This window comes from Sminthopsis crassicaudata, chromosome 2, assembly GCF_048593235.1.
Source record: "Sminthopsis crassicaudata isolate SCR6 chromosome 2, ASM4859323v1, whole genome shotgun sequence".
In the NCBI taxonomy this organism is placed as follows: Eukaryota; Metazoa; Chordata; class Mammalia; order Dasyuromorphia; family Dasyuridae; genus Sminthopsis; species Sminthopsis crassicaudata.
Window position 1 is genome coordinate 312858975 of NC_133618.1, and position 16387 is coordinate 312875361.

The 16387-nt window shown below is 35.2% G+C and overlaps 1 protein-coding gene across 25 annotated transcripts in view; it reads right to left on the reverse strand.

The window, feature by feature from the left end:
- The window catches only part of TTLL5 (tubulin tyrosine ligase like 5), a 402838-nt gene that overhangs the window by 327940 nt on the left and 58511 nt on the right, over positions 1–16387 (reverse strand). For all 25 annotated transcript variants that reach the window (XR_012486466.1, XR_012486468.1, XR_012486467.1 and 22 more), the window contains 3 exons: positions 5360–5461; positions 3372–3463; positions 2061–2168 (listed from right to left, as the gene is read on the reverse strand). Coding sequence is in view for 22 of the 25 variants with exons in the window: in XM_074289958.1 (XP_074146059.1) it covers positions 2061–2168; positions 3372–3463; positions 5360–5461 (302 nt within the window). In the remaining 3 variants the exon portion in view is untranslated. The remainder of the gene's footprint in view (positions 1–2060; positions 2169–3371; positions 3464–5359; positions 5462–16387) is intronic.

A 16387-nucleotide genomic window follows, 5' to 3' on the forward strand; every position in this document is an offset into this window, starting at 1 on the left:
GTGAACCATTAATGTTAGGTATGAAAACAGTTAAATCAGCGCCAAAATACAGTTAGTACTGCCATAAAAATGTTTTTTGTAGGAAAAGTAACAATCTATTGTTTTGGTTAAGCTTAAGTTTTCCTCAGTCACAAAATTTGATTCTCAAAATCAGTTTCAAACTGGATGCTCCTAAGTGATTCCATTCTGCTCTAAAATTCTCTAAAAAGGTAAAAAAATTATTATGAGTTAGTGTAGGACAAAATCCTGCTTCTAGCTTTATATCAAAGTTCAATTAAGCATGTATATATAACCCTATCAAAAAAAAACTAGGTTGGGTCACTTGAAGTAAACAAATGATTGGTACTAGAAAATCTGATGAGTTAGGAAGCCATAAAAAGAGAAACATTTCAACAATCTAGGTCACAGTTGGGCAGGACAGGTGGTAGGGTGGAGAAATGACATGACAAACTTAGACTTAGATAGCAATGAGTTGCCTCTGGCAAATATCCAAGGGCAGAAGCAGCAGTTAGAACAGCAAAGTGAGTATGTGTCCCATCACATGGATATTTGGTTTCCTCCAAAACCACCATGACTCTTGCTTAAATCTTTATCTTCTTGGAAGTTTTCGATTTCTGTTTTACTGTTAAACAACTGAAATAAAAGAGTTTAGTTTTTGTAATAAAAGCCCCAAGGGAGGTAAGATGAGAGAAAAGGAGACCCATACTTTCATAATGAATCTTGAGTGAGGGGAAAAGGTTAATGAACCAGATGAAATCTCAGGTCAGAAAGGAAATGGAATTAGAACCACAAAGCGAAGGATGTAGTCAGCAACTTTAGAAAAGTCCAGATGCACTGAGTTTATTAAAACTAAAGACAAGTAGTAGAGAAAGAAGAAAAAGGACCTAAAACAGATGGACAGCTTTTCATAGAATCAATGAAACTTGATGCTTATTTCATATCTAACATTCTGTTTTCATTAATTCCAATAATTTTTAAAGTTTCCAAAAGTCCAAAAGATCTCAGATATAAAATGGAAAAGTACAAAAAGCTCTTTCATTGTAACTTCAGAACATAATTTTACACCATTACTTCTAGATATGCAATAACCACTCATTAGAACAAGGACCACACATCATTTTTTTTTCCCCCAGGGGAAAAAAAAGAGTCAATGTTTGGACTGCATGTTTCCAAGTCTGTTTCATGCTTCTGTCTGCATAATGTTGTGAGACTTCTAAGAAAGTCATTTAAAATGCATCAGATCTAGTTCACAATGAATCAGTCCATAGCTATATCATCATTACTATAGGATTTAAAATCCTTCTTTGCCTGTCCAATCTCTATTCATAATCTCAATAATTCTCCATATTAAACTCTTCAATGAAAAACGGATGATTATGAATTTCATTTAGTCAACCCAAGTTACAGCTTTCGTATTTTTACTATTTTCATCCTTGAGTTCCATAGTCAGGACACAGTGAGCTTTTTTCATATCAATATCTTTGGCCTCAGGGCTCCAGTGACAACTAGAGCCACATCTGAAATAGTGCCTCTCTGATCCTGCTTGTGACTAAGACTGGTCAGTGGGTTACTAGTCTCTGGAAGAGACTGGTTTAGAATTCTTCCTTTGTGCAATCAAGGAAGGAGAGGAAGAAGGGAGACTCACCAAAAAGAAAAATAAAATAAAAAAGGTAGAGTCACTAGAAGTCAGGAGAAAGTACAAACTAGTACCAGCCAAAGCAGCTTGGAAGAATTCCCAGTGTGTCTCTGCCAATGAGTTCTGGAATACATTTGCTAGACCAATATTTCTGCACACACCATAAAAGGCATTTTTTGGTCACAGTTTGATGGAAACTCTAATATTTTACTCTAACCACTCTTAACCCCACATAGATATCTAGTCATTTCTAAATGTTGTCCCAACTCATCTCTTTATTGCCATCTTAGTAACATCTTCATATCCCACACTGAGATATAAATATAATTTCACCTTGTAACTCTTCCTCTCATATGCCCACCATGCCCTCCCTGCTTCAGAACTTTATCACAGTTCACTGTTAAGACTTTTTGAATCTCCTTACCAAAACAACTGCTGCGATGAGGAACAAAGGTTTTACAAGCAGTAGCAATAGCTAGTTCAGCAGAAATAATAGTCTTAATGATCAGATCTTCTACATGGGCCATCAATGCTGCAAAACAAAAAAGCATGAAGAAGGAAATACAAAATTGTAAGTACTAAAGTATATTCATAAAAACATATGTGCCCAAGTCCAAAAGCCTTCAGATGTCCTCCCTTTGAATGGGTGATGGAAGTATATTTAAATATACTTAGTGTGTGTGTGTGTGTGTGTGTGTGTGTGTGTATATATATATATATGTATATATATACATATATATATATATATATATATATATATATATGGAGAGAGAGAGAGAGATTTAGATATACTATATATTTAGATATAGATAGATAAATATCTATCTATACACACACACACACACACACATATACACACATCATATTTCCCAGGATATAAATATTTGTATGTGTTGCAAATTCAGAGGTATCTACTTAAGCAAAAAAGCATTTCTATTCTAGAAATGATACCTATTTTCCCCTAAATTCACACAAAAATACAGAATCTCAAAAGTTGGAAGAGACTCAAGGATCTATTTGGTCCAATTCAAACTCGTGTAAGAATTCCCTCTACACTGTTCCCATGGTCTCTTTTTCTTTTCTTGAAGTCTTCAAGTGACAAGAAATCCACTACCACACAAAGCATCAGTTTTTCCTTAGATCAGAGTTAAATAAGTCCCTATAACTTCTACTTCTTGTTTCTTTTATAGCCAAATAAAAAAATATAACTCTCTTTTTCAATGATAGACTTTCAAAATATTTTTGGGGGAAAAAAAAGTCTTTTTCTTAGTAAACTAAGAATACTTCTTTAGCAAAATTGTGTTTTCTTGTTGCCTGGAGACCATCAACCTTGTTCCACTTCAATGGCCTTGACAATATTCTCATTTTCTATGCTCAATGCCAAATTGATCAGATGCCAATATGAAAGAGGGAGATGTGCTTAAAAGAACTTGAACTCAAACTTCATTAGGGAAAAACATAGATGCAATTTGTCAAATGAAATGAAATTGCTTCCACTAATAATTCTAAAGCTAATAGTTTTATAATTTAGTTCAGAAAACAAATAAAATGGATTACTTCGAGAGTCATAGAAATAACTGTTCTTTCCTTTCTGAAGGAACAGGAACAAGTACCTAACAGCTCTCCCTACCTTACCTAAAGGCAATGATAGTGACATGTAGGAGGAGACAAAAGCTACTTTATTCTGTCATTCTATTCGGGAAGAAACAAACGTGATAAAGGATTGGCGACTCACCAGTTGTGTCTTTCCCTTCTTGTTTCAGGTACCTAAGCATTGCACTCATGCTCCATTTGTTCCCATAATCTTCCACTTCAGGATCATCACAACTAAAAACAAATGAAGAAGTCAGGGGTCATATGTGGCTTTAGGCTTTTTTTTTTCTTAAAGGAAAAGATTTCTTTTGAATTATGTTCACATAAACTCCTTAGGAAAGACACCTCCTCCTTCTCTCTCTCTCTTCTATTGTCCATTCTGTAGTCCTGTTTCCTTCTTCATATTAACATGAATGGAAGTCAAAAGTTATATACCTTCCATATTCTGTTGGCAGTGAGAAGGAAAGCTAATTTTGTCTTATTCAAATAATAGTGCTAGTCATTAGAGGGAAAATAGTAAATCAAAAATCTAAAATAATCTAAGAAAGATTTAAAGAAATTTATGGATAGTAGACAGGAAAATTTGGGGATCTGCCAGTAATCTTTGAAGTAAACTATATTCTTTTCTACAAAACCACCTTTAGCGCTATTCTCAGAGAAAAACAAGTTGAATGAAGCAAAGATATAACCAAATTATGTTCATGCTTAAGCACCTGAAATAAGCTCCTAATTTTCCCTTGCCTCTTTCTCAATCTTAGGTGTTAAGTTCAGGGCTTGCACCAGGGCAATAGTAAGCTTCACAAACTATACTACTATTAAAAAGAAAAGAGGCATCAAGGCATCAAAATATCATGGATAGAGAGCCAACCTTGGAGCAAAGAAAACCTGTAGTCCTTCCTCTGGCACCGTACTGGCTCTGTGAGCCTGGGCAAGTACCTTCACCTCTCCAGGCCCTGAAGCTGCAGAGAAGATGCTGACCTGCATTGGTAGAGGCAGTTTCCTTATCAGGGAGTTCCCCACATCAGTGGTATCAAACTCAAATAGAGACAGGGGCCACAAAACCATACATACGGATCCCTGAGGGCTGCAGATTGACTTAGAAAAAAACATTTTAACATTATCTATATTTTATTATATATTATTTATTTATTTGTTTTGTTATACACACTTTAATCTGGTTTGGGCCAAACCCATGAGTGTTATAGGTTGCATGTTTAGCCACTTTGTCCAACACCAGTGAAATCATCCTTATCCCTATTATAAGCAAAAATGTGCCATGATTGGGATAGAATCCCAACATTCAATATTCAATAAACATTTATAAGTGATTATTATGTATAGAGCTCTGTACTATGGGCTAGAGGTCCCAAGACTGTTAGAAGTCTCATAATTTGTACTTTGGGAGAAAAATAGGCATTTTATTTCACATCAAGCTGCTCCCCATGACCTACCACATCTCCATACAATAGAAACCCTTCAAAATGAAGATGCAATTTCTTTAACCATCCTAAACCCTAGTGCAAGGAAGTTCAATTAAACCTATAAAATTCTAGCTTCTATTCCAGTGTCTTCAGATTTCTGGTTTCTTTCTTTTCTTGGACCTGCTATGAACCTATTTTTAGTCTAAGCAAAAAGTAACTATTTGGGTTTCTTTTTTATTTTTCCATTTTCTGGCTAAATTGTTGAGTATGAAAGAAAAACAGAACAAAGAATATGTTTCCAAGAAAAGGGCTGTTCCTCCATTCCACCGAGTCCTCTTCCAAGATGGCCTCATTTCTTACTTTCCAAAAGGCAACATTCCCCAATAATCTTCAATGCAAAATATTACCCTTACCTTAGAAAATGAGGAAGTACAGAAATGGGAAGAAAGATTTTTAACAAGGAAAAATGTTTTGTATCTATGCCAGAAATAAAAAAGCAGCCCAAAATCTATTTTTCCCCACTTGCCAGCAATAGTTAACTTTGCTCACATCCACTAAATATAAATGTGAAGTTCACTCCCTCCCTAGAAATAAAAAAGCCCTTCATCAGGATTCATTTGCCAATAGCCGACTGGACCCAGTGCAGAGCATACCTTGGCCATCTTTCCCCTCCCATTCTGGCATTCTGTGACCTAGCTGCCAAGCCTACCTGACATAGTCACCGCTCTTCTTGTTCACACTGTAATTGGTCAGGTGCATGAACTGGTTCCGTATGTTCTTAGCTCCTTGATCATATCTCACAGTTGCAAACCTAAAAGAAGGATCCAAAGTTAAATGCTAGAAAATCTTCCCCTTTCAGATCAGAGGGAATATATCAGTGAGAATCAAAAAACCAAATAATACAAAGTACCAAAAAGACAGCATGTAAAAGGCAGGATTAAATTGGTGGCTGGACCCAGAAAAGGGGCAAGGCAGGAAAAGAGTGTCCATCAGTGTACTGTGGGTGCCAGTATCTATCACTCTGTTGTGAGCAATTTCTAAAGTGAGCAACGAAGGTCCAGGGCTAAGAAACAAGGGAGTGTCTTGGGTTTATAGAAATAATGGGGTGAGTGAGTACAAGCAAGAAGAACCACACTTTTATGTTGGAAGAAAAGAATGACAGCAACAAAGCAGGAGATGAATGTTATGGTGAAGAAAATTAATCTTAGGATTTGAAAGGAAGATAAAGAATAAGGACCAAAACACAGAATCATTCACAAAATATACTCATGTATAGATACACACAAATAGATACATATGCTTTTATATATAAACATATACACATATGATTTGCTTTTTATGTATATTTTACACATGTATATACATGCATGTACATACATATGTACATTTATATATGTAATCTTACCTATACATATATAGATATAGCTATAGCTAGATGTTCATAGAAATAATGGAACAAGTAAGTAAACACAAAGCAAGGAGAATCACATTCAATACTCAACAAAACATTTATATGTGACTATTGTGTAGAGCACTCTGTGCTGTGTTTTATGTAGGGAGATTTAAAGCAATATGTAGGCATATATCTATATGTTGGAAATTTGATAGCCTAGCTTCATTCAAAAGAATGAAGGAGCATAAAGGATATGTACTCATGGAGTTATTTTGAATGAGGTAAGACAGTATAGGTTAACCTTTCTAATAAGATTCAATATCAACAAAATATCACTTAGGTGGATTACTTAGATAACTACAAATTTCTGCTCACATATCTTTGGAACCACATCATCACCCTTCACTATAGTGTTTTTCTGAGCCACTGTATCCAATTCTATGAACATAATTGGGAGGGTCATGTAATTTACAAATGACTCTTCATGTGTTTGCACAGACTATGAAAACAAAACTACCAGACCCAAGGGTATCATTTTGAATTTTCTTCTCAACACCCACTAAGAACCTTCACAAATCCAATACCAGATATGAATAACAGGTCAGAGATAGCAAGGACAGAAACTGATATCAAATAGAATGGTTAGGAGCCCAGAGTATAGGGAACTTATTATCTTGTTAATAAACAATCTATATTCAAAGAATACTCTGTTTTCAAAAAGGACAACAGACTTTTAAAAACCTCTAGTTATAACATTATTTCCACTCATTTCACTTTATGTTGCATAAATTTTATCTATATATTCTAATTTTCCTTCAACAGGCACTTTCACATTTCAAGACAGTCAATGAATGAAGTTCTTGTTAAATGCAAGAAGGCCCACCATGGTTCCAGAAAAGCTATAGAGACATTATCTCACAGAAATACACCTAATGCCATCCTCTCCCCCCAGAACAATAATGGGTTAAAAAAAGATAAAATATTTTAGAAAATTAAGCCCCCTGACTTAGAAGAATTGTATCAGTATATCTAACTCGATCAACAAATCTGGATTAGTGAATTGTAAACTCAACTTGAATCAGCAGTGTGATTTGAAATTCAACAAAGCTAATGAAATCTTGGACTAAATTGATAAGCATAGAGACCAGAATAAGGAAGTGACAGTTCCACTATATTCTGCCATAGTGAAATCATATCTTGAATACATACTATGTTCAGTTCTAGGTAATACATTTTAAGGGGAAAAGAAAGCTACTGATTATCTAGAAGATATCTAAATATCTAAAGATTTAAGGAAAACATTAGATTGTTATTGTTGAGTTATTTCAGTCATGGGTATAATAATAGCATCTTTCTCATGTGAGGATTAAATGGGATAATAATTTGTAAAGGGCTTAGCACATAGTTATTGTACAGTTGTTTCAGTCACGTCTGACTCTTCTTGACCCCACCTGGAGTTCACTTGGCAAAGATATTGGAATGGTTTCTCTGGCTTATTTTACAGATGAGAAAACTGAGGCAAACAGCGTTAAGTTACTTCCTCAGGATCACACAGCTTTTAAGCATCTGAGGCCAGATTTGAATTCAGGAAAATGAGTTTTTCTGACTCCAGGCCCAAGACTCTATGTTCCACCTAGCTGTCCAGCTACTGATTTCATATTTAAAGGACTTTATTACATGTAAGAGGAATCAAACAATTAGACTTATCCTGCTAAGTCTCTGGAGACAAAGCAATGAGCCATAGGTAAAAGGGACAATGAGGCAAATTTAATTTTGATGGAAAGAAGACCTTCCTAACAATTAGACTACTCCATAATGGGATTGTCCATTTCAAAAATCAGTGTACTTCTTAATGAAAGACTTCCAACAAAAGAAGACTCGTCAGAATCTTTGTAGATAAGCTTTGGATACAGCTAGATGATGACTGAGGTTCAGCATTGAAATTCTGTGATTCAACACATCTCTTCAAAGCTCCCATATTCCTTTTTGTATGAGGTCTGACATCTACACAGAAATAAATACCCTTGCCTCTACATCTCATTAAGCCTCCAATGATTGAAAATGTATACTCCTGATGCATTTCAAAATAACACTGCATGAAAACAAGAAGAATGAGTCAAGGAAGACATCTAATTATAATAGAATCCAGAGGTAAAAGAAAAAAAAATTTAGTTGAATGGCAGTATATAGTATTTACTATGTACCATTTGAAAGATAAGACAAGAATCAGCGAAAAGCTTGTGTGGGGTTGAAAAGAAGGATATATTACAACTTTCACCTCACCAATAGAACCAGATGACTTTACAAACAAATTAAATCAAGCAGGGTTTTGTTTTTTTTTCAGTTCATTTGCCTCTTATTTTTGTCCCTTTCCTTTAAATAAATAAACTAAGCTTTCCTTAAAATAAGCCTGGAGTCAAGAAGAATCATCTTTCTGATTTGAAATCCATATTCAGATGCTTCCTAGCTGTGTGACTCTGGGCAAGTCTATTTGCCACAGTTTCTTCACCTGTAAAATGAGCTGGAGAAGAAAATGGAAAACCACTTCAGTATCTTTGCCAAGAAAACTCCAAATGGGATCACAAAGAGTAGGATATGAGTAAAATAACTAAATAATAATAATAATAAATATCTCAAAAAATATCTTTATCAGCACCCACAAAAATGATACAACTCTACTAAATATCTCAAGACTAAGTTTATAAATGTTTGTTGGAATGTAAACTGAAACTTAGATGACTGAATCCTCAAGGTATATCATAGGATGATCATGGACAAAGAAACACAAGGGTTGACTGAGGGCTTTCCAATTTACCTTAAAAGGAATCTTAGTGTGATAGTGGGATATATTTTCTGACAGAAATTTCTTAATGTCAAAGTATCCACCTCCATTTTAATTATTTATCAAAGACTTTTGTTTCCAAATTCACTTTGAGAACTATGCTGTGTTTGTCATTTTATTATGTTAAGATTTTAAGGGGGAGGGGGAAAAGGAAGGAGAGAGAGAGAGATAGAACTTACATACCTTCCTTCATCTAATTATAAAGTAGATAAGAAACATGATCATGATCTAAAGAATAGAATCAACGAATACTTGATATTGTCTCTAAATAATGTTAGATTGTCTATTTCATGTTCTTATCACTTTATAAATAAGAAACCAAAGAAAGGAAGTTAATTGGATCATTAAGACCTATTTCAGTTGCTATAAGATAGCTATATCATGCAGTACTTTATGTGGAGACAGGAAGACCTGAATTTAAATCTGACCTTAGATTTTTACTGTGTGACTCTGCACAAATCACTTAACTTTGGTCTATCCTCAGTTCTCTCATCTGCAAAGTAGGTAAAATAAGAGCACCTACCTCTCAGGGTGAGAAGAAAAATAAAAGGAATATTTGTAAAGCACTTTGCAAACTTTAAAGCACTCTATCAGTATTAGCTATTGCTACTCTGAATACGTGGGTAAGCAAGCTAACATAGACACAGACTAGACTTCTGATGATTTAGAAAGTATTCAATAAATAAACATTCATTAAATCTCTACTATGTTATCTTTGAGAAGCATGAAACTAGATGCTATAAATAAGAGATGAAAATAATAGACTATGCCTTCAAGGAGTTTACAATCTAAAAAAGAATATTCTATGAATGATGAGAAGGAAGAGGGCTGACGGGGAGACCATGGCAACAACATACATGGCATCAGTGGCTGTAGTGACTTTAAGCCAAGACCTTGGGAGGTGAGGGGAGAGTGAATCAAACTGCCTTGCCAGTAGCCACTGGGTTTCATCTTGGCCTGACCCAGACAAACCCTATTGGAAGGGAACAAGAGGCCCAAGGTCTCTCTGATCTTCTGTTATACAGCTGCAACACTGAGCCTGCCAAAGTGCTACAGTGAGTAGGGAGCGCCCTACAGAGCTGTCTGGGGAAGGGATTACCAGGCTGATCCCCTGCCTCCAGAGCCAGGAATAGTTCGAGGTCCACAAACAGCAAAGCCCTGCCAGTGAGGGGGGACAGCAAGCATTGGGGGACTTCCCTCCTTGTTGTTATTGTCTCTTCCCTTTCTCTTGACTAGGGTATTAGACTCTGGACAGCATGCAGCCTGTGAGGTAATCCGAATTCTTTGGCAACTACCAAGCACCTGAATTCTTTAAAAAACCACAGGAATTCAGCAGAGAAAAGGTAAATATCCCTGCGGAGCCAGTGCTAATTAGCAAGGAAGGCTACTGAAGAAGGGCTTATAGCAGGGAGGGGCCACAATTACTTTCAGGTCCTTTTCGAATGAATATTATTGCAGAGACAGCAAGAAATGTGCTCAGACATCAGCCAGTACCCACCAAGAAACTCCCAGAATTACTGGAAAACTTAGGGGTCCCTGGATAAAAACCTCAGTTTTCCCTGAACTGTTAGTGCTGCAAATCCTTGTGTCTCTGACAGCACATTTAGATTTGAGTTCTATTTTGTTTCATTTTCATTTATTTTTCCTGATTCACTCAAAAAGCAGGCATTAAAGTTCCATCCTCTAAAAGGATCTTATCAAATCATTTAGACCAAATACTGGGCCCACCTAAAGCTATAAAATCAGTACAAGGTCTGTTTTGGATTCCACCTCTCAGTCAGAGAAGAAAAAGAATCGACACCATCTTAGCAGAAAAGCCTCTGCACTTCACTCTTCCCTCCAAGGACACAGATCATCAGTGCCCCCTGCTGACAACATGACACACGAATCTAAAATGAGAGAAACGGGACCACTAGCATCTGCATCTAGGCAATCAAGCACAGATTCTTGAAGCCAGAATGCACTTTCAGAAGTCTTACAGTTCAGTCTTTTCATTGGAAGATAACAGCATTCAAAGTGAAAAAGGTTCTCTCACACTTTTAGTTCAACACACTGATTTTATAGAAGAATACAGGAAGCTTTGCCCAGAATGACTCAGGGTCACAAACATTGGAACCTGCCCCATTTGGGTCAACATGCAATACAACCTGACACCTCTGACTGATTAGAAACTTGAGGACCAAAAAAATAATATCAGAAAATAATTTGTATTTTATTTCCTCAATATCTTACATACAAATAAAAAGGACTATCTTGCCAAGCATTCTTTATACTTGTTTCACCTTCCAGTGCTTCTCTGGAAGCACCTCCAGTGCTTTATGAGATGCTGCTGCCCACAATCATCCATCATTTGTGTTCATGCGATCTTACAAATGATGGGCAACCCTCTCTTCCTCTATGGTAAGGAAGTTAGATGTTTTTTCATTAAGACTTTCTGGACTCTATCGATTTCCTTGTTGTAGCAATTAATTTATAATTGTTAAGTTTCACAATGAAATTGTTGTACACATAATATTTTTTTTATATTCAATTACTTATTTAAATTGAGGTTAAATTGTTTTTATTGCAGGGAATATTTTTTCTTGTTAATTCCTTCTTTAAAAACAACAATAATACACCTAATTGTGACTTTTCAAAGAGAGCCAACACAGGGATTACTTGTGGATGACATCATGCCGATTGTGTATACCCCTTTGTAAACTGTGAATGAGATTTTTAATCACTTAATAATGTGGTTGGTTAATCCACAGAAGGCTAATGAACATTTTTTGCCCTCCTTGCTAAGGTCTATCCTATACAACAAATTTCAATCCATCCAATCTCCTCAAGAGACAGCCCCTTCTTTTACCCTCACTTACTCACTTATTTTCAGTCTATTCCTATCTATTGGCTACTTCTTTATTACTTACAAACATACCTCCCACTCTCCAAAAAAAACAAAACAAAAAAAAAAAAAAAAACTTAAAATCTTACTCAATCTTCCTATCCCAACCATCTATTATCCCATATCTCTTTTGTCTATTGATGGTGATCTCTCTGAGAAAGCCTCCTGCAACAGGTGCCTCCACTTATTCTCTTTGGGACTCTCTACAATCTGGTTTCTGATGGTCATGAAACCAAAACTGGGCTCTCTAAAATTACTAATAATCTCTTTACTGCAATGACCTTTTAACTCTTTGCAGCTTTTGTTTCTGTGGATCTTCTTGTCCTCTCTAGGTTTGGAGTATGTTATTCTTGCTTACCTATCAAACTACTCAATCCCCTTCATCTAGATGACATTCTCTAAGCCCCTACAGGGCTTTGTGCTGGGCCCTCTTCTCTTTTCCTTCTATACTATTTCACTTAATGATCTCATCAGTTTTTATGGACTTATCATCTCTAAATTAACAATTCTTATATTTATCTAGCCCTAATTTCTTAGCAGATGTGCAGTTTTCTATCTCTTGCTGCCCAGCAGACATTTTGAACTGGATATTACACAAGCACCCAATTAACTTAACTAACATTTCCCAAACTAGACACTTCCACCACTTGGTCCAGGCCCCCATCATCTCACACCTGGACTGTTACCATAGCTTGCTGTTGGGTCTGCCTGCCTAGGGTCTCTCTCTACTCCAAGCCATGCTCTATTCTGCCACCAAATGATTTTCCTAAAGCACAATTCTAATGATGTCACCTCCCACTCCTCATTCAATAAACTCCAATGGCTCCCTATCATTTCCTGGATCAATTACAAAATTTTCTGTATGGCATTCAAAGCCTTTCATGACCCAGCCCCCTCCTACTTTTCCTATTTTCTAATATCTTACCTCCCACCACATTTGGGTCCTGCAACACTGTGCTCCTATCCATTCTGAGAACAAGACACACCATCTCCAAGCATTGTCTCTGGCTGTCTACTATGCCTGGAATGCTTTCCTTCCTTAACTCTTCCTACTGACTTCCTTAGCTTCCTTCAGGTCCCAGCTAAAGTCTCACCTTATAGGAAGATTTTCCTGCTTCCCCTTCATTCTATGGCCTTCCCTCTGGATTATTTCCAATTTGTCCTTTATATAGTTTATTTTTACCTTTTTGTTAATGTGTTGTCTCCCTCCATATACTATAAGCTCTTTAAGAGCAGGAACTCTCTTTTTATTCTCAGCATTTAGCCCAGTTCTTGGCACTTAGTAGGTACTTAATAAATGTTCACTGATGATTGACAAATTTCAATATGCATTTAGATAGATATTATGTAGAGCCTGTCCAACAGAACAGATAGGTCTATAGAGAGAGCAAGAATAGGTAGATCTACAGAGAGATATGGGATAAGATATATACAAATAGCAGGGCTCCAAGTTGAAAAGAAGAAAGACAGTGGACTAATGGCTTTTGGGAAACTCCCAAAGGTTGGTTTTGTTTGTTTGTTTGTTTTTGTTTTTAACTGACCCTATGCTTCCCATGAAAACATGGTATATATCTCTTTAATAATAACATCTTACCAGTATCACCATATGGGATGGTAAGGCAGAACACCATTGCCTCTGAAAAATCAAAAATGGCTGTCACACAAAGGGCAATGACCAGGTACAAGGTATGTATGAATAGGCTACAAAATATAACCAAAAAGGAACTTCAAAAAGCAGGAGCTACTGGGTTGGTAAGAGCAAGGGATGGAAGGTACACAGATGTTCTACTGGTATCCTTGTGATGTTGAAAGGAAGAAAGAGAGATATGGATGAACAACCTTATGATAGATCTTTAAGAGGGCAAGGATAAAAGGATATAATGGACAGGTGTGAATGAGTTATAAACTGTATCAATGGAGGAAAATGGATGAGATCACATAACCATTTAAACACAAAAAAACAGAAATGGCAAGACAGTTTTCAGAAATTCTAAGGTCATTTAATTCAAAATGAAGAAAATTCCAAATGCTAGATTTAAAACTAGCTATTTAGGTTCTTTCTGCTTTCAGGTTAAAAATGCAATCTTTAAAATAAAACATTATAAAAACCAGAACTTAATTTACAACTCCTTTTAGAATATTAAAATAGGTTTATAAGAAACTACAGATTCTTCCCATCATCTGCTTTTCTTTTGTAGTCAGTTTCACATAGCTGTGATCCAACAAATGAAGAAAGTCAGAATTAGAATTTAATAAACAATCTCATATATCACTCAGTTTAATCTCTTACTCAAAGCAAGACATTATGTACAAAAAAGAAAAATTCAATGAGGAAAAGGCCTCAAATTAGTCAACTCTCTTGATATTAAAATGATTTTTTTTTAAAAAGCATTTTCCCAATGAGTCGTGCCTAGAACATATGTATAAGGAAAACATTCTTTGGATAGATTTTTTTTTTTTTTTTTTTTTTTACACAAAGTATTGATAGCATATCTTTCCGCAAATAAAACTGTCCTAAGTTAGAGGAATCATCTGTGTACTTCAAGAGTTCTTTATCTGGAATTTGTATACTTAATTATTTTTAAAATTTAATTTATTTTTATTATTTTTAATTATTTTAAAAAATGTTTGTAACTTTATTTCAATACAATTGGTTTCCTTTGTAATTCTATGCATATTTTACTTTTAAAAACATTACTTTGAGAAGAGGTCCATTGGTTTCACCCACTTGCCAAAAGTGTGTATCGATGGACACAAAAATGGTTAAGGACTCTTCGTCCTCACTTAAAAGGTCTAGTCCACCCATCTCTATTCAATAGTTACAGTTTCTGCTCTCCATTTCTCTTAATTTTCAAGTAATAAGAGGCCAAAACTAAGGCGCTCAAGCAACTTCTAGTGCCCTCAGTGCTCAAATCCCAAAAGTTTAACAACATATAATATTATAAATGCTACTAGTGCCACCTAGGGTTTAGAAGAACATTAGTCATTAGTATCTTTCTGGGACTTAAAAGGGGTCTTGATAAAGGATCATAATATATAACACTGGGAAGAACTTTAGAGATCATTTGGACTAATCCCTTCATTTTACAGATGAGAAAAAATGAAGACCTTAAAAATTAAAGTCACCTAGTATAAACAGCAAGACTTGGGGTATTATTTCTTAAATGATGAATTAATTAAAACCTTTCAAATTAATAAAAAATACTAATAATACATATACAGGGCTGTCAGTAAATAGTTCACTATTTGTAAGTAATATAATTAAACATATACTCCATCTCTATTCATATGCTTAGTCTAGTTAATTTATTTTCTAAAATACTGAAACTTATAAATGGGCAATGAGTTTGCCAGTCATAGTTATTCATAGGCCACAGACCACCTGTTAAAACAAATGACATTTCTATATAACTGAAAGGTATGCAAATATTTTATACACATTACTTTATTTGATCTTTACAATAATAAACCTGAGATTGATACAATGAGTCTTATTATTCCCATTTTCAAGTATGAAAAATTTTAGGTCAAAGTGGTCACAGAATCAGTAAGTATTAGAAATAAGATTTTGAAAACCCAAGTATCTGAACCCAAGTATCCTTGAGCCACTAAGCCACATTATTTTCTAATTCAAACCCAGAAATCTTCCAATTCCCAGTTTCAATGCTCTTTCTACTATGCTATATAGTCCTTTTCTGTGACATAAAAACTAATGGAAGATTAGGACAAGTTAGCTATTAACCAGAAAAGGGTAAGATTGGAGGAGAAAAGAACAAACAGAAGTCCATTTCAAATAACAAGCAATTTCATAGAAAGAATATTATCTATAGAATTCTGTGAGTCACTAAATGAACAAAAATGAAAACACCAACTAATTTATGAATTAGTGCTATACCATTCAAACTAAGAGATTGTATAGGCTAGACAAAATAATAAATTCATTTGAAGAAACAAAAGGCAGAATCTCAAGAAAAATGAGGACAAAAAATAGAAAGAAAGGACAATTCCTCCAGGTCTCAAAAGGATCCTTAAGTACTTGTTAAAAAAAAAAAAAAGAAAAGAAAAGAAAAATGATCAATGAAATAGCCTAGATAAGTATCAATCAAAAACAAACAATAATTCAGCATTAAGGAAGCTCAATAACACAAACTACTTGGATGAAAAATTCTATATTTAACAAAAACTGCTAAGAAAATGGTGGAAAAAAAAGTTTAGATTAATCCCTTACACCTCATAATTTCTCATGAGGGCAGAGCCAAGAGGAAGAATAGACGTAGGATATTACAATCATAGGAAGAAGTACACTGAGATATCCACAAACTCCTTCTGACTCAAAAAATGGGTATTCTCAGACAGAAAAAGTCACAGTGAACCCTCTGTCCAACCAAATGTGGTATACCCACCACCAATACCAAAACTTGCCCAAGCAACACAATCCCTGAAAATTCAAATGAGCCAACGAGGAGTCAAGGATTTCATGAGGCAAAAAGAAATATTAAAACAAAGCCACAGAAAAATAAGAAAATATAAGTTATCTCACAGCAAAAGCAACTCACTTGGAAAACTGATCAAGGAGGAAAAAAGTTAAGAATCATTAAACAATCAAAACAACAGTCGA